Source organism: Coffea eugenioides, chromosome 11 (assembly GCF_003713205.1).
Source record: "Coffea eugenioides isolate CCC68of chromosome 11, Ceug_1.0, whole genome shotgun sequence".
NCBI lineage: Eukaryota > Viridiplantae > Streptophyta > Magnoliopsida > Gentianales > Rubiaceae > Coffea > Coffea eugenioides.
Genome location: NC_040045.1, coordinates 38,567,669 through 38,592,762, shown reverse-complemented (window position 1 = coordinate 38,592,762; position 25,094 = coordinate 38,567,669). Strand labels below are relative to the sequence as shown.

General features: G+C 35.0%; 1 protein-coding gene across 4 annotated transcripts; it reads right to left on the bottom strand.

Moving 5' to 3' along the window:
• Positions 1 to 7,024: 7,024 nt before the first annotated feature.
• Positions 7,025 to 24,785, bottom strand: LOC113753789 (ATP-dependent DNA helicase homolog RECG, chloroplastic). Of its 4 annotated transcripts, none has more exons than XM_027298031.1 (18): positions 24,637 to 24,785; positions 23,203 to 23,295; positions 21,358 to 21,440; positions 21,140 to 21,275; positions 20,088 to 20,621; positions 19,876 to 19,988; positions 18,195 to 18,429; positions 16,940 to 17,103; positions 14,850 to 14,931; positions 14,092 to 14,181; positions 12,832 to 13,065; positions 12,140 to 12,211; positions 11,548 to 11,700; positions 11,322 to 11,465; positions 10,736 to 10,894; positions 9,603 to 9,686; positions 8,210 to 8,782; positions 7,025 to 7,508 (listed from the first exon to the last, which is right to left on the bottom strand). In XM_027298031.1, the coding sequence occupies exons 2-18, from the start codon at positions 23,239 to 23,241 to the stop codon at positions 7,416 to 7,418; spliced, it is 2,988 nt and encodes a 995-aa protein (XP_027153832.1). In that variant the 5' UTR covers positions 23,242 to 23,295; positions 24,637 to 24,785; the 3' UTR covers positions 7,025 to 7,415. The 4 variants fall into 4 exon arrangements, with proteins under 4 accessions (XP_027153832.1, XP_027153835.1, XP_027153834.1 ...); XM_027298034.1 differs by having other exon boundaries at positions 23,203 to 23,254; XM_027298033.1 differs by having other exon boundaries at positions 23,203 to 23,254; positions 24,577 to 24,651.
• Positions 24,786 to 25,094: the final 309 nt, after the last annotated feature.

Here is a 25,094-nt window from a genome sequence, read left to right as displayed (position 1 = left end):
ATGGGTGATCAAGTGATCAGTTGGGAAACATGTGATTCAATGGATTAATGTGCAAGGGAACTGTAGCTCTGGTGGGAATTATATATTGGTGTGGTGCATTGTCAATGTCATCTGTTATGAGCTTTGGAGATAATGAGGCATTTATGGCCCTTTACCTCCTTGCAGGTTTGATCAGACTACAGATGGGAAGTATTTTGTAACGCTTCTTTCACATTAATGTCGCCAGTAGGGAGTTAAAAAGAAAGAAAAACACAGAAACACACACACACACATGGTACCCCTCCCCTCCTTTTTTGAGGTTATGAAATTGAACAAGTTTATTAGAGCATTTTGTTTAGTGAATTGCCCTTTCCTTCTGAAGTTTGACATAATAACCTTTGATCTTACTCTCATCTATAAAGTTGCACTTACTAAGTAACTACCTCTTCAGATTCTTTACTAAGGGTGTGTTTGATAAAATTGAAATTTAAAGTCTGAATCCATTAATTTATTGAATTGTTAAGTATTAAATTTAATATATTTGAGTGCATATCACATTCAATAATAAGTGAATAGATTATCACTTAATTTTAGAAGTAAGTTTTATCTAGAAAATTCAGTGCTACTTAATTAATTCAGATATTCAATTTTTCGTTATCAAACGATTTGAATATGTTAAGATATGAATTCATTAATTTTAAGTGTTGAATTGGATTATCAAATAGGGCCTAAGGCTAATTCTTGAGGTTTCAACATATTTTTTTGCGAGTAATAATAATTAATGAGAGATGAATTTCATGGAACATACAATATAAAACTCAAGTAGTACGTGATTTGCTATTTTGACATAACAGCGTACCACCAAATTACTTTATGTGGCTAATTTAATGTTTCTTTTCTTGTAATTGCAATTGCTGAATACATTCATAATGACTCTCTGCGAGTGGTAACTTCTTTGAGTACTTCAATACGTGTAATATTTAATGGACTTTCATGCATAATAATGGAGCCTTTACTCTTCTATTTCTAATAAATGGAATTTCGATATTTTATCAAACTGGAATTGAATAAAGCCTTCATGACTTCATCAGTCTCTTAATAGAAGTAACTGATGGTGGGTTTTTCTTTTTCTTCTAAAACAAAAAGAAGAAAGACAAAACATCTCCGTCAATTGACAGCCTTTCTGCCGCAAATTCCGTTGTTGGCTCCATGGCTTGAGAACCTTTTTTTTTTTTTTTAAAGTTTGAATAGGTTCGACTCTCACCGTTGTCACCGATCAGGGCAATACTCCAGAACCATAGATTGTTTGTAAAAATTCTTGTATTTACAGAGTCTCATATCGAACGTATGATCTTTTGTGAAGAAGTGACACGTTTTTATCAATTGAGTCAACTTGTGTTGGCAATTTGAGAATTAGATTTATGATATAACTTAAGAAAATAAAACAAAAAACGTGATAGGTAACAAGGGGAGGGGGACTAGAAAAAAAAAACAAGGGGAGGGGGAATAAAAAGGCTGTCAAATCATCTGCTTGTGGAAATGTTACATACGCAAAGTGACAACTTTTTGGTAAGAATCAGGCTTAATTTTACTTTATTGAGGATCTGTCAACATCCTAATGATCTGTTTCTTTGAAAATCAGAGATAATTAAACACAAGCAATTAACTTGTAGACAAGAAATTTCAAAAAAAAAAAAGCTTCATGTGTTATTTTTTTCGTATGTTTTTGTCCCAAGACAAATATTATCTGTGTCCTCTAAAATCCATGCATAGGTTTATTAGTTACAGGCTAACTCCATTGTCCATATAACCTACTCAAGTTAACTACTTAGTATAGTGCATGCCTGGTAGGACAGGGATAGAGATCAAGGAGAAAGGGAAAGCTACTGCCATTGGATCCCATGAACAAGCAAAATGACATAAATTAAGACAAAAATCATCTCGAACTTTGCCTTCGGGAAACAACTATCCTTGACCTTGCTAATTCACCTTCTTTGCCATTGGACCATGAACTAGCAAAAATGACATTAATTAAGACGAAAATCATCTCACGAATAACTCGACTGCCTTCGAGAAACAACTATTCTTGACCAAAGTATGAAACGACTGATCTAATTATGTTTTCTATTTGAGAGGTACTTTGACGAAGTCTTAAAAGTGTTTTAATTGTAATCACTGCCAATTACTTGATGAAGTGGCATTGTTACTTTTGACAAACATGGGTTTAAACCTTAAACTCCTCTTTAATTAGCTACGTACAATGAACGTATATCATACAGTTTAATGTCTCATAATTTATTGTGCTGTTCATATTGTCATCTTTGGAGACAGCTTCAATGTTTGGATGAGAAACCGTACTTAGATAGCACTAAATAAGAGAAAAAGTTTAAGTCTGTTTTATTCGGTTTTTCATTGGTTAGATCAAATAAAACCCAAACAAGGAGGCTGTGAAGTCCACAATAAAATTCCAATTAAATTCACAAAGAAAGATTCAAATTAGCCAAACTAATTCGGTCAGATCAATTATATATATATATTTTTTTCATTTTTGGTGGAAATTATAGTGCGTGTTGATGTCTCAAATTAATATGAACTTTTCTTTTATTCTGTGAAATGGGCTATTACCCACATTTATCTTAGGCCAATCCAATGATAGCTCTGAAACAACCATACAAGGCATACCCTTGTAATTAATTTCACTTCAAACACTTAATGATATAATTTGCAATTAGCTAGCTAAGAGTAAGATTAGCAGCACTAATAGTATTTATTATGTTACCCCTTGGGCAGGTATAAGTATAAAATTCTAGTTCTCGTAAACTAAATTCTGTCTTGTAGACTAACACAAGCCCTACAAAAAACAGATGACATTTCTAAGCATATAAAGTAGTTTTTCGTTCCCTAATGCCAAAGATATTCAATTGTTCCCCTTGAGGTTCAGTGAATTTTAATCGTGAGCATGATAAGATCATGCAATTATTCTAAGCAAAAGAGAGAAAATGTTATAGCATGCATAAACTAGCCAATGCCATACCCACCCCCAAAAAAAAAGAAAAAAAAAAAGAACGAAGAGTTGGGTGTCACCCCTTTGCTTTGGAATTCTCTTTGGAAATATAATTCAAGTCTCATCTTGGACCGGATTTAGGACGATCAATCGCAATAAAAAAAAAAACCCTTTTCACCTCATTCATGTATTTTGCTTTGTCCTTCATGCCTCAGCTCGATTCTTTATTCCCAAACAAAATACAAACCCACGTTCTCAAAAAATTGTATTGGTAGCCAATCTTGACTGTACCATCTAACCAAAAGTTACAACTTATTATATATCCCTTCTATATATTTGGGTAAATATTATTGCAACGGGCACACACAATTGCAGGAGGAGGAAGAGGGGCGGCAAGCCGGCTGCCGGACGGAAGTTTTGCTGACTTTGAATCGTAAAAGAAGAGTCATATTCTTATATACAGCCTCGTACATACTTGAGTTTCTTTGTCTTACTTGTATATTTTATTGGCTCCAAGTAAACGTAGAATGGTTTAGATTTTCTTGAAGAAATATACCTCCATTTGTTAGAGAATTTCAGTACCATACAATTTAAAACTTATAAGAATGATGGAAACCATACTGGTTCCAAACTAAATACTAACAAACATCAATTGAATGGTCTAAGGTGCTTAAGTTATTGGAAATCTTTAATTTGGGAACAGAGAAGATACCTTCTTCTTTTTTTCCCTAACGTTGTTATTGTTCTCTTTTATCAGAATCCTATCCGCCACAATGTGTACGTATTCCATCTTGACCAAAGTCGTGTATATATTCTATAGACTATTTTTTTCTTTACTATTTTTTATAGAATATTCTACAGAATATTTATCTACACAACAACGTTACAAGATTCTACTTTCCAAATCTGATTCTTTACCAAATCATTGTAGGATTTGTCGAACAAAAGGAAGAGTTAAGTATATGTCAATTCAGAATCTAATCACCATGTACAATTAAGAAAGAAGCCAAGTAGTTCATGCCACAAAAGGTACTAGTTTTCTATAAATCTTTCTTCTTGTTTTTATTGGAGTACTTTTTATTCTAGACCATCATCATGCCATCCAACGTGCGAACGCACATGAACGAATTCACGCTACAAGTTTTACGTTTCAATGGAGAAAATTTTGCACACACACGTTACACGATGAGTATGTTAGTGATGAGTTAGGTAAGTTTTAAGTCGTCTAGTAGTGCGTTTTCAGCATTGTTATCGAATGGTATTCAAATGTTAACGAATAAATTTGAAATATGAATCTGTTAAGTTGCCGAATTGTTAAAATATTAAATCTGATACATTTGATTGCATATCGAATTTAGTGATAAGAGAATAATTTATCGTTTATTTTTGGAATAAATTTTGTCTAGAAAATTCAATTTTACTTAATCAATTCAATTTACATGTTCTATTTTTTTATTATTAAATGAGTATGAACATGTTAACATCTAAATCCATTAAATTTACGTGTCGAATTCAGTTAAGAAACAGAATCTAGAAATACAAAATGGGTACTCCAAAAGTGTGAAATTAGTATTCGATGGTAATAAATTATTCAAGAAACCGAGTTATAATTGATATTCAACATATTGTCAAATTTGATATGGTAGAACTCATCATGTTATCATTTGAAAAGTAGGAAAGAGATAAATAAATACCGACAAGAAAGAGATCGTGGAATCAGCCTTCTTTTGATGATTAGGTTTGGATAGGCCGCAACAGACGAAGAGAGAACATGCAAGGGCCTGGGTCCCGAAATGATGATTGGGTAGGGGACAATGGGGACCCAACTGTCTTCTTGGATGTCGTCCCTGCCGTCTGATCTTTTTGATTTTTGATTGCACCTTTGTGGCATTGCACCATTTTTCCTGCATCGTGAATCGTGATGTGTGGCATCAGTGGATTACATGTAGGTCCATCATACCACCAAATATATTATTATTTACAAATTGTTTTGCTGCATCTAAATTTCTTCCCCCTATGCGTGATATGTCCAATTGAATCAGAATGACAAAATCATATGAACTGCTTAATTTTCCTCTCTTGCCGACTTCTTGCCGGATTTGGGGTGTAATAATTGCAAGCAGCGGTTGCATAATAATAGTATAATGTCTAGCATCTCTACATATAGAGATTGATTGATATTCCCGTAAAGGATCTATTATCTTGAAAATACGATTTATTTGATGACGCTGATCAAAGTCGAACTCAATTAAATTTTTTATATTAACAAAAAAGTAGGGAATAGTCGTGTTTATGCAGTAGCTATGGCCCAATATATTTTCTTCAATCACTCAATAGAATGCTTTGGTTGGGATGTCAATACCATAATGTTCATGTACAATATGGTATCATTAGTGGCAAGGAAAATTTGTTTTGCCAAGGAGCTACGTATGTATGTTTTGTGAAGTCACAAATATGAAGTTTCTTTGAATAATTGAACTATAACCTTTTCATTTTCTTTTCATATACAATCATGCCGTTATGAGCAAATTTTAAACAGTTCTTATTAAATCAACCTCTATTTTATTATCAAATAGTTTGATTCATCCTTCAAGAAGGATAAAAATGTAGTTACCTAACAACGTCTACAAGCTTTAAAGACACTATGTTCGACTTCAATAATTAACGGATCAAATCTTAAACAACTCTTACCTAACTGAGTTTCATTCGAGTGTCAAATAGTTGACGCCCATCCAAATAGAACCATGTCTGAAAGCTTTCAAAACATGTCTGCGGCAAACATGCCCATCCAAATACAACCATGCATGTCAGTGTATCTCGATAGCGAAAGTATCTTTCAAGAATCAGATGATGGGCAAATTAGAATCATGGCCATAAGCCTGTAGGAACCACTGCAACTGGTGATCCTTTCTATATTTTTTTGTCTGAACTCAGCTTGTTGCCTTCTTGTTATATGCTCGAGTAAATCTATGTTGGACACTTCTCATTATACATCTGACTCCGAATCTAATAGGGAAAAAAACTTTCTTTTAAGAAACGAAGTGTTAGTGTAGGGCGATGCATGCCTAGCCTAAAGTTTTTTCTGATCGAATGCTGTATTTTTAGCAGAAAAAGTTTAGTAAACAGATTATGATAATTTTGATTTGTAAGGGAGAATTTCAGTTTACGTTGGAAGAAGTCATCAAAGTTATTAGTGCACTTGATGTTTTTAGTATTTTCTTCTGAAATAAATAAATATATATATAAGAATTCATAGAATTGCAAAATTTTATTTTCAGCAATTTGCAACTTAAATTTTGATATGTATTTGTATGTTTTTGCAGAGGAAGGCACACCATACTGGACACTGAACTAAGAAAAGCTGCACCTATATTGCATTTAGCTACTTTTATGCTAGCAAAATTTCTTACAATAAATAAATAAATAAGCCGACCTACTTAAGTTTAGTTCATGAATAGGATCTGCTAACAAATTCGTTAAGATTTTCATTGTGTTTGAAAAATACGACAAAAGAACATAATATTCATCTTTTGATCCTTTAAATTCCCCTCTCCTTCCCGCTTCTTACATCCTACCTCTTCCCTGCCGTGAATTTTTTTCGTTTCTTCTTTTTCTTTCCAAATTATTGCTAATAATAATATTTCGGACCAGAACCCTTTTAATTACAAAAAATTATCAAACAAAAAACAATTATCTTTTATGTAAGGAGACCCCAAAAAAAAAAAGGGAGAAAAGAGCAACATGTTTTTACAGAAAACATTTAATGAAAACCGTTAGAAAGATAATCAAACAGATGCATACGCTCAGCCAAGAAATTCATCTATTAAACCTTTTTTTTTTTCAAGGCCCTCACCAATTACCGTAAATTAGAAGATAATCTTTTTAACTCTTACTTTTTCATGGCAGTGGTTAATTACCGTGATGGCCAAGTTTGATGGTGCTTGTAGAAATACCTATGAAATTTAACAGAGCTAAGCAGCAGTCTAGAAATGTGTTCCTGTACATCTTTTGGTTACTTTCCTCGATTACAAAAGCTGATCATCAGCTAAATGCAAACTACACCTGCTATTTATTTCAAGTAGAACCTTTCTGTTCATAATTTTCTTCTACTTCCCGTCATGGATCAATTGTCCTAGGACAAATAAAAAGTGAAGTGATTGTTCACCATATAATACACAAAAATGTACAAAGTCATATTAGAGCCCAGTTGTATGTTGCTGCAAAACTCTTTTAACTTGCAAACTTTGTCTATTCCCAAACATATATACACAGACATGTGCAAGCAAGAATGTGTTCATGCAAGATGTATACTAACAGTAGATCTGCATAAGGTAACCAGGCGAAGCATACCACACTCTCAAGGCCCTTTTGTCCTTGTAGGCCTGTATTGCATTACATGTCGATGATATACACAGTGGCAGATGCACGTTGGTTAATCACCAAGAGGAGAAAGGGGCTGTCGCATGCTAAGCTCAGCTTTAAGACTAGGGAAGCTCCCCAGATCGTGAGATTCTCCCAAGATTTTCTGCATAAACAGCAAAGCAATCAGAGGCTGTAAACGCTAGGTTAAATTTAAGTGCATCAGATACTCTTCGCATGCAAGTCACATGTGCTAGCCATTCCATAATCTCACCCGAATAGTTAGAAAGTTTTACATGCGAAGAAACCTTTCAGTGATAGATTCCCAACCCCCAAAATAAATGCGTTTAGCTCATGGGTGAGTTTCATATAGTTATAGGTTCTTTACGAGGTAGATGTTCCCCTGATGTACAAATGAGTGTGTCATTTTGAGAACCCAATCACTCTGAATTGCACTTTACAAACAGGTGCATTAGCTGTAACGGTGCTTCTTTTGAATTGAATTAAATAGCTACTTATAAGGTCAAATCCAAGATGCTTTCTAAACGATGCCAGTGCAAGACTTGCGAATTTGCTCATCCCAACACACTGAACTTTTATGAATAGAACAACAGTTGACCCTCGTTCTATTTCTAGAGAAACCAAATCATACTTAGAAAACTTTTGAGGGTTGCACTCCATGTATCATTTGAACCCCATTACTGCACCGTGAATAAGCTCTAAATTTCGTGTTCATTTTGACACAAAACTTAAACTGACAAATAATATTGCTCGCTACCATAAGCAGATGCATACTTGTGGAATCGGTTCATATAGGAAAATATCATACCAACTAGATATAGAAAAGGGAAGTTAAAAATTACTCACCAGTGCAGCAAGATGTGCTTCTTGTAGGATGTTTCCATCTATCTCTAATCTAGCAATAGGAAACTCTGGAAGATGTCCTGATTGCTTTTTACCAAGTAAGTCCCCAGGTCCTCGAAGGACGAGGTCCATGCTTGCAAGCTGAAAACCATCAGATGATTTTTCCAACACCTTCAAACGATTCAAGCTACTTGGGGTGGATGCTACTAAAATACATTTAGATTTCCTATCACCACGTCCAACTCGCCCTCTAAGTTGGTGAAGCTGAGCTATCCCAAATCTCTCAGCATTCATTACAACCATCATAGATGCATCTGGAACATCAACACCAATCTCAATCACTTGCGTTGAAAGTAGAATATTTGTTTCTCCAGATCTAAATCGTCTTAGTGCTTCATCTTTCATGTCACTTTTCATTTTTCCATGTAATAACCCGCAATTATAGCCCGCAAATCTACTGGATATGGTTTTAAGGTCAGCTGAAGCAGCACGAAGCTGCGGCAGTTGCTCAGATTGCTCTATTACTGGATATACAAGATATACTTTTCCACCTGCTTCCAATTCATCCAGCATCATCTGTTGCAATTTACAATACAGAATTAGGTAAACAAGTCCTAGCGGAATGTTGAGCACCAAAATCAGAACCCATGGTATTTCTTTTAAGAAAGAAGTGATGATTAAACTGAACAGTTCTTCCTAGTCATATAGCCTGCAAACTATTCCCTTCAGAGCCCATGGTATGTTTTAAGAAAGAAGAACTGATTAAAATGAACTGTTCTTCCTAGTTGCATAGCCTGCAAACTATTTCCTCTCTGCAAGACCTAAATGCATTGGAGCCTAAGTTTACAGATAGACTGTTAAAAAATGTTCTTCAGTATCAGTAATCCTATGGATGCATAGTCATTCAAACAACAGTAGAGAAGAAGAGCAAAACAAAGTGGTATTGGACCCATTCTTAAGGCTATCCTGGAAGTAAGCGCAGGGCAAGATGCCCAACATCTTAGTTCTCAAGGAAGTGCCCCCTCCAACAAAGTTCTTATCCTTGGACTTTGAGCAGCTCTGCCATCAAACAAAGATCTATATTTCTGCATTAGGATATTTTAAATTTCAATTTCAATGTCAGCTTTGGCAGAGATAGCACAAGATTAACTTCAACAATGTAAGCTATTAGATTCTAGACGACAACATACTTTCCCATGGGACTCCTAGATTACCTCCATTTTCTCTTTATCTCTGCTTTTTCCAGAACACAGAACCAATAAAAGAAACCTTGTAGTACATTTCCAGAATTTTTATACCAACAGATCACGAGAGGGTCACTTTAAAACTCTTGTCCAGGATAAGTTGATTCCTATGCTTAAAAGATGCTATCAATTTGCCAAAGAAGGATCTTTACCTTATAGACGATCTCAAAGCCATCTTCATTCCCTTCAATAATGTACGTCTCAATAGGTATCCTTCCTGGAGGTAGATCTGTGATCTGTCATATGAATTTGTTTTCATGTTTTGGAAGAGGTGGATTAGTGGGCAACAAAGAAAAACAAAGAACAGTAACTAACTAATGTATAAGTTATCAACTTCATCTTGAAGATTTTCAAGCTAAAAGAAAACAAGCATTCAGAATTTAGTATTTGAATCTGCTCGAACTGAGACGCTTAATGTGACTCTACTCATCATTCTTGATCCTTTGTTTTTTATGTTTCTTTCCACTTTAACCAGCGGACAAATTGGTTTAAGGTGGATAGGTCAAAGTGTTGTCCCAGAAAATGAACTTCTACACTAGAACAGGTTATCTGGAACCAAAAATTTGGAAACAAGGCATAAAATGTTTAAAGCTTTTCCTTCTTGTCCACTTTACACACATGGTGGTCCACGTTAAGGTTCAGGATCAAAAAACTGAATCCAATATCATCCAGACTAAACTTGAGTCTCCTCACCGACTAACATAAAAATGCTTGAGTGGAAGACACTGGAACATACATTATGCCTCTCCAACTGTCAGCTTATGAATAATTTTGATTTTTTGTCTCTTTTTCCTGGGGGCGGGGGGTGAAGGCAGATGAAGACCAGATCCAAGCAGGCAACAAAAGCACAGCACACAATACAAATTAAGATAAATCACCTAACAATGCAATGTATATTGGAATCGGGACAATCAAGAGGTTTTAGAAGTCAATCAAGGCCTGACAGCAAACAAGATATCAGTTATGTCTTCTACCTGCCTTTTTATCCATATAATTAAAAATGAGCACTGGTTTCTATTTGGCACTCGTCTACCCACAGAAATCAGGTGTTCATGAACAGAGACTTCATTTTCTGCATAGAGTTTTGTATCGCTTCCAAAACTGCACTATTCCTGATGGTATTGAAACATGAAAGCCGCAGATGCTGGTTTTACACCGATTTTCCTTTTGCAAACATGTAGAAAAACTAAAAAAGAAGATACATGGAATAAATTTAGCGGCATCTGATGTGGCATTGAATCTGATGGTATAAAATTTGGAAAGAAAAATATATAATTCCACATACTTGTGTAAGGGACATGTCTCCATATAAAGCCAGAGCAAGAGTCCTTGGAATAGGAGTAGCTGACATAGCAAGAACATGCGGAGCCATAATGTTGTCCCCTTTCGAGGAGTCATCTGACTTAGCTGATTCCAGCTTTAAACTTGCAGGGTTGAAGTATAACTGAAACATTATAAGCCCCAATCATATAATCAACACACATCAAAAGGAAACATTCCAAGCAATTTGCTAAAGCATATAAAAACCAATATCTAGGTGGGAATCTCATTGTTTTAAGTTTCTAGTTTCTGTAAGGACTAGAAATGACCACTGAAGAAACTTTCCACTTTGCTATACTTCCGATGCCTTTAACCATCGTCAAACAGTGATATTCTAGTTGTTACTGTCTTTCAATTTTTCTTATGTTTCTTCTGATCAGATTAACTATGAAACTCATCCAATTATTCCCACATTATCCATATTAACCCTCTAGCACCTCTATACTAACTCCTTGCCACAATTTTGCAAGCTCAGAGCTTCAAATGCATGCCAAGTGTGAAGAACTTATCTCATTATTGATAGGTAAAACACTTTTCTCTGCAAAGACTACCTTGCTGTTAAACAGTCCTCTCTGAATAACACCAAACCGGTGTTGCTCATCTATAACAGCAATGCGTAATGATGAAAATTCTACTTTATCAGCTATTAGACTGTGGGTACCAATGACCAAAGAGATATCTCCATTTTTGAGACCCTGGAAACCAATTAAGGGAACATAACCCGTTAGAAACTGAAATAATAAATAAAGAAAGATGAGTGGTATCTTCAAATCTTGCCTCACGAATGATATTTGACTGCCTTGACGAGGTTGAGCCTGTCAACAGAACAACAGATGGTGCCATTTGGCGGTTCTCCATATTCTCTAGCAATTTAAGAAGATGCTCATAATGCTGAACAGCAAGCAACTCAGTTGGAACCATAAAAGCTGCCTATAAATGGAAAATAGCTGTCCAATCATTATTTTTCGCATCGAATTCATGGAACAAAGTTTTGCAAATTGCTTGGGCAGAATAAAAGATACCAAACTTCCACTCAAATAATAATGTTAGTCAACACCAAAAATGTATCCAACATGGAGATTTCTCTTTCCACTTTGAGTTGTCCAGAGTTAAGTGTCATTTCTGTGAATATAGGATCCTTTTTCCATGCTATTTCAAGTTAAATAAATAACTGTATCAAATACGGAGGACCAACTTCGATCTTAGCATGAAAGCGTTAACCATCTACTAAAATATTTTCAACTCATGATCCATTTAATAAAGGGTAACCTCAAAACTTTTTTTTGCATACTTGAGGTATACAATGCGCCCTAGGGAAATACTCGATCTGGGATGTAATAAAAAAGTGCAAAATCTCACAAACGCATACCTGATACCCTGAGCCAATAACCTCCATACATGCCAAAAAGGCTACTATGGTTTTCCCACATCCAACATCTCCCTGATAAGAAAGAAGTTTCAAACTGTCAACCGTATAAAAAGATTCAGTGAAGTGACAATTACTGAAACCTCACATAGGTATCAACTTTGTTAATGTACAAGTTTGTACTAATAAAGCTTTTATCTGAAACAGATAATGCGACCACTAGCAAAGCAGTAAATAAACTAAGCATAAATATTCTTGATGCTCAATCAATTTAACAATCAACTATTATTAAATGGCCACAAAGAACATGAATTATATTATACACTACCATTGCTAGATGATAAATTGTTTAAGAAAAATCCTGGAATACTGATGTAGGAGAAGCATCCATTCAAATCCTTCATGCTTCTCATGCAGAATTAACCCACAAAATGCACCAGCTGATATTAGCAATGCCATCTTGGTAAAGCATATTTACATCCCACAATTATCCACATAAATGATCAGTCAATGGAAAAGTAGTCCTTTAGAAAAAATTCAGATTTAGTTTCATTGCCACTTTGAAAACTGACACTGAGTTTCAATTACTTTTATATAATGATTACTTCCACAAGCATCAGGGGCATTCGCATGAGAAAACATGACAACAGAACAAAGAGAGAGAAGGGGGAGGGGGGGGGGGAAGAGGAGCAGACCTGCAGTAGTCGATTCATTGGGACAGGTCGCTTTAGATCCCAAATAATTTGAGACACGGAGCTTAGCTGACTGGGTGTCAGGGAATATGGCAAAGCCTTAAAAAACTCCTTGGTCAGAGTAGACCAGTCTTCTACAAGTACAGCATTAAGTTCAGGTTTCCTGTATTTATCCAGTAAGCCATCTTTTTCTAGTTTGGTACCGAGACCTTCTAGCATTTGATACAGCCGTCCCAACTAAAAGAATAAAATTCAGGGACAGAATTTAGAAATATTTGAGTCAACATACCCCTATGCCTGGAAGGTAATCTTATACCAGCAAAGACTACACTATCAACCATAGACCCAGCAGAAATTCTTTAATGAAACATGAGCCACAAAAAGGCCAATATAAACAATGACTAAAAAGTTTCACGTAAGTGAATCTTCAATTGTGTAGGAAAATTTTCAGCTAGAAGAATCTTTAAGAAACATATTTTCCCTATCAGAAGAAGGGTTTTTAGGGCAAAGGATCAACATGAAACGTTGATCAACTCAGCACCTCATTCTCTTTAATTATCTCAAATTTCAAGCTGATGCAACAAAGTTCTTGATGAAGGAAATTCAAGTTATCTACTAAAACCCCGTCTATGGTATTTAAACAAATCAAGTATGTTCAACAAATTCAAATTGGAAGTCCTTCCTAGGCAAGAACTGTCAGGCAGATCTATAGTATTCATCTTTTGTTTAACAATTCCAACAATGGTTACTAAAAATAATTTATGTACTTGTCAGATGAAATGTGCATATTGACTTGAATTTCAAGAGTTACTGCAAGCTTACAGGGAAATACACTCAGCTTAGAAACAAAATAATTAAGAACAATCCCAGACTCAATTACATGCAAAGATGGAATCTGCTAAGTCACGTTCAATCTTGAATTATGACTTTACCTGAAACAAGGCCAAATTTTATAAAGCTCAATAGAGCCAATACAGCAGGTCTTAATCTTGTACACCCGTTGAAAAAAAAAAAAAACAGAAAAAAATGAAGGAAAAAAGTGGGTAATCTAAACAAGTCAGGTCAAATTGAAAATGGGGATTGTAAATGTGGCTAGTTGTCTGCAGCTCTAACAAGAGAAAGTAGAGTTATACAATCAAAATTTTCTAAGAAATAGTAGAGGATTCAGGTTACTGGTCCAAGAAATCAATAAAACTGAAAAACTATTATTTCTTGCTAAGTATAATATGATTTCAGTATGAGACAGACGGTAAGTGACCTTACCTGAAGATAAAAAAACTCATCAAATATAAGCCTCCTTCGAGCTGAATCGGCCTCAGCTAGATTCTTTGGCTGGTGAATTCCAGTATATGCCTACAACATCAATACAACTTTAATCCTGAGACTACACTGATCAAGTAGAATTATCCTGTACATTCCACGCTACACTTCCTTTATTAGTTATCTGTATGAAGTAGATTGTGAGTCTCAATTCTGTCATTAAAACAACATGGTGAGAGAACCAGTTGCATTTAGAGAAATGACAAATAATGGAAAAGATAGTCAGTCTCAAGGACTCGGTCAACAGTAGAAGTCTGTGCCTGCATACATCATGCATGCTTAATAAATGGCAGCATCCTTATCTAAATTCTTAAAAAGAATAAAACCTACTTCAACGGACAATAAAATCAACCTGACAAGGAACAGGTTAGAAAATGTCACATGACTAGTTTTCTTGATCTGACAAGTCAATTGTCAATCACTAAGAATTATCACAGCCATGATTTGTGAATTAAATAATAATATTTCAGCCTACTTTCAACATGGTTGCCCTTCCAGCCAATCAACCATAACTATATCAGACTTTCACGTAAAGTTCCAACTAAGCCTTTTGGTTTATGTAAAAGTTATTTTCAGTCACTCAGATTGTTGTTTTCAATATCATAAGAACTGGTAACACACCCAATGGAAAAAAATCACAGAAACACAGATAAACCATCGATCAAAAATGATACTGATCAGAAAGACAAGTAGCTGCTTACATCACGAAGGCATATAAGTTTAAAATCCTCTCGTATAACTTCAGGAATAGGATCAATATTGGGAGGCAATATTAGTAACCCTCTGAAAGAGATTAAACAAATAATACTTAGTGGATAATATAAGTAAATCAGCAATCGGAATTTCACATTCAACTGAGAAGAAGAAAAATATATCACAAAAGGAGCATTTATCCTCAAACAAGAAGTCTTCTATGGTTGACTAGACAATCTCCCCAACAAAAAGTTGGACGACTTCATGCGTAACTCAAACAGACATCATTAGCAGCTCTAGATAAATTGCTCACAACTCTTTCTGTACATTGAACTAAATGATGGGGTACTGTAATGCAACACAATTATTTATAGTTCTACTGTTTCATTTCTTAAAAATACCTGTATTGCCACAAATTCATCTTGTAACCTGTAAGACGCATTTAAAACTTATCATCTTTAAGATATAAATCTCAAACCTGGGATTCCTTATAGGATTTGATAAAAACAAAGCATTTTCTAAGTTAAGATATCAGCACATTTGCTAGCTACAGATGCCAAATCTCATCCTCAAATTCCCTACATTAGGACTATGACCATTTCGCTGAATTAGCAGCTATTGCTCATAAGCATCAGCAATTTATGATGAGCATCAACTACTACCAAGGCAATAGCAAAGCACCTAATTTGAGCCCTTTAGAAACATCAAAAGCAAGCATTTGAAATAACAGCCATCATTAGGAAAACTACAACAATAATTCACCTTTAACCAAAAGCTGTCTTCTCACAGGTAGAACCTAATAACCCATGCCTATCCTTACATTATAATATAGGACCATTAACACCTTTTTGATCCGAATCCTCACAACCTGGATAGCAACAGGAGTTCCATCCAAAATCATTAGAACAGCTCATCAAACAGTTTTGAGCTACAAACCAATTAAGCAGACTATAGCCAGACTTCTAAAAGGCTATCATCCTAAGAAGCAAGATTTACAGATGATGAACTTTCATACGTGCCACTATAGCATTAAACTTGATCTGATTATATGAGATAACTCTAAATGATCTCTGAACAATTTGCAAAAAGTCCATAGCAACATTAAGCCCAGCAGCTTTGTCCTCCAGCAAATTAGATACAGCAAACTCTAGCAACCCAAATGGACCATTACAACTCATAGACCTGATCAGGGAACATAAATTCAAACAAACTTCAACAGTTGTGGATCCAGTAAGATCCTAACTTAGATCACTACAAAAATCTAAATCACCAAGTCTTTTCCCTTTCAAGCCTATGAACCCCAAAGCATTATAACTGCAAATTTGTAGCGGCAACTAGAAGTATTGACAAAAAGTCATGGGTTAGCACCACCAGACGGGTGTCAACAGAAAAAGGAAATAAGGTCCTGAATTGCAGTTTGGCAAATGTAGTGTAGAAGAAATATAAGAACAATATAAAGGATCAAGTATTACTGGATTTATTCAAAAGGTGTCTCAAAGAGTTTGTAATTTACTAAGAACAACGCTGATAGTTAGCAAGCTAGAGGAGGAATGAAACAGGTGAAAGGAAAAAAGACTGACAAAAAGGTAAAATTAAAATTTAAGATTGTAAACACTTTCAGATTTAACGAAAGTACAAATACTCGTACAAAATGGCATGAAGAGAATATGATGGATTAGAAAATAATAATAAATAAGCACAAAAAGGACCAGAATGAGGGAAGCAAAGCAAAACAGAAGAAAGAAACATAGCTATCACTACTTAACATCTATATAATGTTTTATCTCCTTATAGATAAAATAAAAGGAAAACTTCAAAATTCAAGAAACAGTTATGCAGACAGAATAGCTTAGATATCTTTCATCAGATACAATCTCTTTTCTATGCTAGATGCTAACAAAGAAATTAGCCCCAACATAAGGAGAACAAAGAATAAGAAAGCAGCAAAGAAAGAAAAATTCGCCAGATCCAAGGTCTTCCAACCCAGAAGTTCCAGATAAATTAAGAACACAAAGAGGCTCTGACAGAATAAATTTTGAATCCATCTTCTCATACCAGGAAATTTTTTTTCAGCATGACAAGAACTAAGTATGCAAACCTTGAGATAATATCTTTAAGAAAGTTTGGTTTTAATCCTCCTTTCGAGGGATATATAGGGTAAAGAGTCTCTTTGCCACAGGTGGATGAATCTTCTTCATCCTGAAGTGTATCCAAAGTGTACTCCCTCATTTCATAGTGATCTTTTGTACGCATTGTGCGCACCTGCAAAACAAGCCGTTAAATTCAAGCTTTTGAATACAAAATCACAAGCAACAGGACATACTCTAAAAGATGCAGGAGACCAGCAAACAATGACAACCACTACAAAGTATGTATAGTGGCCTCTAAGTCCATCCAACCACCAGCCAAATGGTTTGTCATGTTCTATCATTGTTAAGCTACTATGCTTCTTCCTTGTCACATCTTATGAGCAGGACGACCAAGAAGGTGGCTGGTTGAAAGTCTGGGAATGCCTGTACCATCAATGATTGAAATTCCATTTCCTCTAGATTAGTATTACAACAACATTCAAATCCAGATTGAAGTTGGTACGGGCAAATAAGAGACGGATTTAATCACTGAAATGTCTGATTCAGTTGGATGCTTGCCAAAGTAGGAACTCCCGTGCTACTGGAAAAATGAAATTCTGTTTCCTCTAGAATAATATACAACAGAATTCAAAACCTAAATTGAGACAAATGCAGGCAAAATATGAGATAGAATTTAATCAGGAAAATGTCTGATCCAACTGGATGTGTCTCTCGTTATAATTATTTTTACCCCAGAGGAAAACAAGTAACGATTATGAGTTAAGGAAGTTTACAACTATGCATATTTGTAAAACAGAAAGACTCAACGAATGAAGTTACTTGTTGGTAACAAAATTACCCGTTTTTTTCAAATTTATGCTACAGAACGTGGCCATGACAAACATCTTTTAGCAACAGGAATCTTATTATCCACCAAGCAACACTTATTGCATCAGAATTCACAACTTCGGGTTGGGCGACAAGCTTGAAGTGAACTTACACAGACAAGGCATAGTCAAGCTTTACCATTAATTAGGAAAAAAGAAGTTTTTGAGTACCAAATGAAAATTCAAAGACTGCAAGAACGCATCACTGAAACAACTACTATGGTTACTCTCAACACAAAAGCAAGAAAGTCACTGCATGCAATCCAATTTATGGAGTCACAGTCATGCCTCTTTTGACTATTCCAAGGAAATAATCTCAAAAATAAAAGCAGTATTCATGTCAATAATATTGAGAAAGAACAAGAATAGCGCAAAACATTAGGTTTAACAACCTCACCTTACCACTAACGCATACAACATCTCCCTCCTTGTGCTTTGACTCAAGACTTCTTAGAAAAGGTTGGTATGTGAAGCGAGTACCACGGAAAAATTTTTTCAAATGTAAATGTATTGTTCTCAATTTCCTGCTTTCAGTTTCATCTACAATGCATTCAGAGGTTGACCCATTTTGCATAACTTCACAAGCAACAACAACCTCAAGAAATGAAAATGAATAACCAGCTCTAATACCCCTGCAAGAGAAACACAGTTTTCAAACTATTAAAACAGTTCGAGTCCTGCTACTTGATTCTACAGATGCAAAGCAAAACAAAACTCCTAAGTAACAAGTGAAAGGATAAATATACAATACTCACTAACTTAATCATTCCTATTGCATTGTATGTATTTTGTATCAAACACTTCTAAGTTACGTGTTATGCCTAAATGCACTGTGAAATCAAAACCAAAATGTTCAAAGGAAATCCTCATACATAAGAATTGCAGAGAAACGAGGGTTCTCAACCTGAAAAGATTAATCAATGCAGAAAGAATATGTCTAGATCAGAAGTAGAATTTTAAGTCTACAAGTTGCACCCTTTGTTATTAGGCTTGAAGCTTGACTTAAATTATCTAACTCAGATTAATTGAAAGTAAAACATATTAGTGCTTGAAAAAAATCACCGAGTAGATTATTTAGCAGGTAGACCTTATTATAAATTAAAAATTCAATTTTCTACCTTTTTAACTGAAATTATTTAGACAAGGTGGTTTGCCAATAAGATCATTGATATTTCCAGTGATATTATCCTGTCTACATGAAATTTCAGCAGCACTGATGTCCCATATTCGTTAACCTTAACTTTTATCCCAATCAATATGGTGAAAATTCAGTTAACCACTTTTATAATCTTTATCTTCAGCTAAAAGAAGTGTGATGTAAACGGCATAAAAAATCTCATTTTTGTTGCAGAACGGAGTTGAGTCAAGGAAAATAGACCCATTCTGCTGGGTATTTTAAACTCTGATTATGCAAAGTCAAGAATGGTCTAAATAGATATTTAAAACCTCAAACATGAATTGGCGCTTTTATGTATTGACAGCATTGAAGAGTAAAATAAACGCAATTGCGCAATTCCATATCCTAAGAGAAAGCAGGAGTGAGGGTTTTCAGGTGCTAAAGATCGAGGATTTTTAAGCTTAAGTCCAGGAAAAAAGATATAGAAATGTAAAATACATGCATGAGTTTTACTAAAAGAAATCTAGAATAGCAAGTAGCATATTCATGCTGAATAAGAACTTTCTGTTCCTTAACATCAGGGAGAGGACTTTCTAAGAAAAACAGGGTCAGAACAAGATGAAGAAGAACAAAAACATTTAGCAGATTTATTACTCAGCCAAGGTTTCTAAGTTTATTGGGTTTGTGGTTGGAATGCATTCATCTTTCAAATACTCATATTTGGACAGATATAAAACAGGACAGGGGTTGAATATTCTCTTCAAAAATTTTCCTGATCCAATTATATTTAAGAAACTGGATTACAAACTCCAAGTAAAATTTCAAAAAGCAGGAAGCTCAATCTTAGTTACTGACAAGCCTTTATTATGTATATATTTCAATGCATAGGAAAATTTCTAGAATGGTCATTAATCATTCCAAGCCAGATGAATACATAATCAGTTACAAATCTAGGCAGGACCTTGAAGATAATATTTTCCCGACAAAAATCAAATACTGCCCATCATCAATGCTGACTTCTGCATTTTGTAGATTGGCATATGTTCGAGGATAATGGTACAGCAATTTCCGCAGCTACAACCAAAATGTTAAAAAAAATATATCAAGAACAACAACAATTAGTTGCAGGTTGAAATCACAAATGTCAAAGCTATAATCTAAAACAATGCCCACCGTGTGGAAGCCGCAGTTTTCCAGCTGACTATACTGCCTTTTAGTGAGTCCAGGAATGCAATTTATGGATCTATCAAGAATATCTTGCATTGGTGCAGCAGTATTTTGTGTCTCAAGCATAGTGGTAGCACTGACAGGTTCGTCAAGATGGAATTCTAAGTTGCTTCCTGCCTTTGGCTTCAAAGTTGGTGACCCTGAATGCATATGTTCCGTTAAAGAAGATGAGTTCCCATCTTCTCTTCCCGGACATAAAGATGTCCATGTCTCATATAGAGAATCAGGTTCAACCAACTTAGGCTCACTAGAATTGGCTAGAAATTGTTGATAAAGCTGAGATGCTAAAAGGCCTTCATCCATGGAGCTGCATGTTGCTTCATCATACAATTCCACCGGTGGAAAGAAACCCAATGATATGGATGGGAAACGTTTACAAGCCAATGAGACATCAAAATCATCTTTTCCACCATTACACTTCTCACATAGTTCATTGTCTATCGAGTCATCAATGCCATCATAACCAAGAAGGACAGTTACCTAAAGGTAAATCAGATTGAGATAATAAAAAAAATCCCCTTTAGATGGCAAAAATCAGATACCACTAACTTTAAAATCGGAAGGGAAACTGTAAATGTAGTAATCATGTGAAAAACTAAGCAACCTTCAAGCTAACAAATATCACAAAGACTCTGATTTCTCAATATTATTACTGATATACAATGAGTATTAGCTTAGTTGGACTAGCTCCAGAAGGATTAGAACTCAGAATTGGGTACATGAACTAAATGATCTTGTCAATAATCTATATTACTAAATACTGATAGTTTGTCTTCCCTTTCTTGAATTTTTCAGCAATCTTTTTGTATTTGATCATAAAAAATCCAGTTTCCATTACATGAAAGTAATATCATTTTCAAATAGACATAAAAGATCTAAGGGCATGCCTTGCAAACTAACAAGGCACATGCCTGACATAAAGGATGAAAGTGAAGATGTATGCAAAGTGCTAAAATGCAGGAGCAACAGTTGTGGACAGGTAGCCAATGCGCACACACCTTTTTAAGCAACTTTGAACGATCAGGATATTTAGCCTTCCTCTGTGCATCAACTTTCTCCAGAAAGTTTCCAGATGACTTATGCTTCGACCGAAAATACAAGTTTGAAATCTTTGGAAAGAAAAAATTACTGAACCTGCTTATCATTGCAAGAGGCCCTGATTAACAAATGGTTACAAAAAACTATATTCAGTTGAATATAGTATTACCAATTTTACCTCATATTTCCAACCAAAACATTCCTAAAACCTCTCCCAACTTCCAAAGTAACTGGCAATCTCGAGAACTGTTTAGCTAAACACTGCAGGATAGAACTCAACTTCAATCCAACTCATCCATGCATGGTAATAAAACAGGAAAGAAAGCATTTGAAATAGTATTTTCATAATTTTTAAAAAAATTAAAACAAACTTAAACACAATAGACAAACATTTCTGTGCATGTTGTAGAAATGTTAAAATTACAAAGTTCAAATGAACTTTTACGTTCTAGTGTATAATTTATAGCAACTAGGATAGTCCTTAAGTTCATAAAAAAAATAGGAATCCACGATTGGTTGCACGAGCCACAGAAAGGCACTGGTGCTGTCATTCACAAAAGGGAACAAGACAAGACAAAATAATACCTCTATAAAACATATAAGCCAAAGGGCAAAGTGACAGCAGAATAAGCCACAATGCAGAATGTACCAGAAATTTGTTACTACAAGCACCACCAGAATAGAGGAAAGAAGAGTCTTTTAAGGTCATTCAAGTCAAAGCTTTTGCACTCCGAGGGCAAAAGAATGAAAACTTTAACCAGAATGGAACTAGGGAAGAAAGCTATGCCATCTTATGTTGAACAAAAATATACAGCATTCCATCCCTCTCAAATTAGAAATAACCCGTAACTGAGCTAAGTCAGGAGATGATATTGCTGAGCCAGTCTGAAAATGTCCTGTTAGGCATTCATTTTGTGTGTTCTTTGACTTAATTCTAGTTAAAAGTGTTGGCCCCAAGCTTGTGACATAGACATGGTTTATAAACTTCTTCCATTTATAGCATGGAATTCAGACATTTTAGTAGTCATAAATTCTATGAGGGAGCTTTCAAATTAATCAAAGAAGAGTTAAATGATTATTTATATTACTGAAAAGGGACGGATTTGGGACGACCAAGCCCATGATTTTTTTTTTTTGGCCAATTTGATGCCGTTAATTTAGGAGACTGTAGCATGACCAACTTGTTCTCACAAAATAGTACCTCTCAGGGGCACAAGAGTTGCCTAAAAAGCCATATAAAATTCTAACTTAAATTGGTGAACTCCCAATCAAAAAAGAATACTAATGAAAGCTGTGAATCAGAAACAGGAGTAGGCATAATATGAGAGTGAAGAGAACTGAAAAACAAGATTAAATAAATAAATAATAAACAAACTTATTTGGAGTATATCTGGCCACCAGCTCACTGTTCAAAGAGGTTTACTGCCCTGGTCGAGGATTAATACCCTATAAGGATGCATCTTTGCGAAGCCTTTTCACACTAAACAAAAGCAGTGGTTTCAAGAACACAATTCCCAAAATAAATGCACAGATAGTTTCATTAATAGTGTTACTATGTTGAAACACATGTACAGGCCCATTTACCAAGTATTACATCACTGACAAATGGAAAAGTTGCCTTAGTATTACATCAATGAAAAACAGAACAGTTGCGTTACTTTATTCAAATTTCATGTCAATGACCCATTTGGAATCACTCCCTACCAGTGCAATTTCATGTCTAAAAAATTTTTCCGTTTCAATTGCACTGTATTTCTTTATTATCTACATTATCCATCATCAATCATTTAAAATCACTTCTATTATTTCTCATGCAATTTAAAAAGATGCTTGTACAGATATTCAATTCTATCTTTTTCCTATTATTCCTTATCTATCTTTTATCTTTGCTAAATAAGAGATAGAGGAACCTTTTTTCATGTTATGTCCATCAGGGTTACAAACTATTCTGATGTTTTTGAGTAAATAAATTGAAAAACAGAGAACCAGCGAATAAAGGCTACAATGTGATAGTATCTTTTACCTGACAGCAACCTTGCCCAACCAATCCTGATACTGCCATGTGCACATGTCTCCTGCACAAATAAGTGGAACAACAACGATACAGATATTAAACCTGAAAAATGAAAAGGTGTGAAGAAAATATTATTATGAATGAACTAAACATAAAAATGCTAAATGACAGTAGAAAGACTTGAAAAAAATAATAAATCAGCACAAGAAGAAAAGGACCAAAGATAGAGCACTTTTTCTTTTGCAATTAGATCCTAGTGGCGCACAACCTTATCTTTTATTTTGCTTTAAAGGGAACAAAAGTTAGCACTTGTGTATCAAAGGCAACATCTCAACTCAGAGGTGACCAAGTCAAGAAAGGCATCTAGAGTAAATAGGTCAATACTGAGAATATAACAGGAATCCTTGCTAGCCAAACCAAAACCAAAGCGAACTAATCTCATTGAAGGTTTGTTTCTGACCCAATCATAAATCGAATTATCCTAATGCTTAGCTCATTGTGTACTCCAACCCTCAAGCCGTGCAACTGTTTAGCAAACCCAACCAAACTTTGTGTCAACAAGCCAATATAGAGCATAACAAGCGATGTGGAAAGCTAAATCTTTTGCCACCCTTTATTGATTAAAATTGTGGCATTGAGGTTCCAATATTCAGATAATTTAAATCACCTTCCCCACTGATGGACCCCATATTTGCTGGTCTTTTGGCAGCGTTCTACATAAAATTAAAACTGTAAGGACCTGAACATGCAGCAATTCCAACAATTATAGACACCATTGCAGTATCAGCCTATTATCTAAGCAATCAGGCAAATGCTGAGATTTTGGCCAATAATATCAGCATATTTACAAGAACTTAATGCCTTCCTCAAGGGGAATTCGCCAATATATAGCCCACACGGAAACTAAGTATATCTTGGGCAATTGATCAACCAGCTTACTGTAATTGAGCCGCCAGTTATTCAGTTCTAGAGCAGGGTCCTTACTATTTACGAATTTGCAAAACGGTCAATTCTTTTTTCCTTGTAAAAGGGCAAACAAGAATGGTGAAAGGAATCTCATTCCAATTGAAGATACCGAATCAAATCTTAAGCTCTAAACTCCACATAATTCTCAAATTTAAGCTGAATATTTCATCCAAAACTGGAACCTCCTAGACATTAAGCAAAAATATACTCACGTTCAAAGAACTCAGACAACAGAGACTATATATCCAAAAGCCAAAAGGGTTCAATTCATCATGATAAAAGAAACTATCTTTCACATTCAAAGCACAAAAGCAACCCAAAATAAGGAATTTTTCACCCATGAAGCACATAATGGACTCTTCAGAGTTAAAGCTTTGAATTCTGAACAGCTAGCAGATAAGAAGACGCTACTCGTACCTTTTATATTAAATTAACTACCGCAGGTAATAGCAGAAATGTGCCTGTGAGTGAACTCACCCTGGACTGTTTGATAATTTGGAGCAGAAGAAGCTATTTCTGTTACATATAGCTGTCTACATCGGACACGTCCTTTTATCCCCTCTTTTCTTGTCAGGGTTTAAGGATTGTTTACTGGGGAATCCAAAGGTGCAATTTGCAAACTCCAAAATCCCTCTTCAGTCCTCACTTAAATACCTTTGTCTTTTTTTTTTCTTCCATCTTGCTCCTTTTTTTTTTTTTTTTTTGGGGTTAGAGAGGGCTTTTCCTGGGCAAAATACGTTTTTTCAGTTTATTTTCTTTTGCTTTTTTTTTCTGGTTGGCTTTTCTTATCTTTGCACAATGTACCAGCGAATTTCCCTAATTATAAATTTTTTTGGTACATAAATTAATTTAATTGTCAACACTACATGAAAAATAGAATCTTCTTATTCGTCAATTTATATCATGATTGTTAATCAGTTGATGTTTAATGTGAG

Bases quoted from the DNA above. Each gene is read 5' to 3' on its own strand.
- LOC113753789 (XM_027298031.1), bottom strand. From the start codon at position 23,241: ATGGCAGTATCAGGATTGGTTGGGCAAGGTTGCTGTCAG. The intron at 11,466-11,547 runs GCAAGATTTGAA...ATTGGTTTCCAG, and splicing joins AGTCAAATATCATTCGTGAG to GGTCTCAAAAATGGAGATAT. The intron at 10,895-11,321 runs GTAGTCTTTGCA...ATAATGTTTCAG, and splicing joins GAGGACTGTTTAACAGCAAG to TTATACTTCAACCCTGCAAG.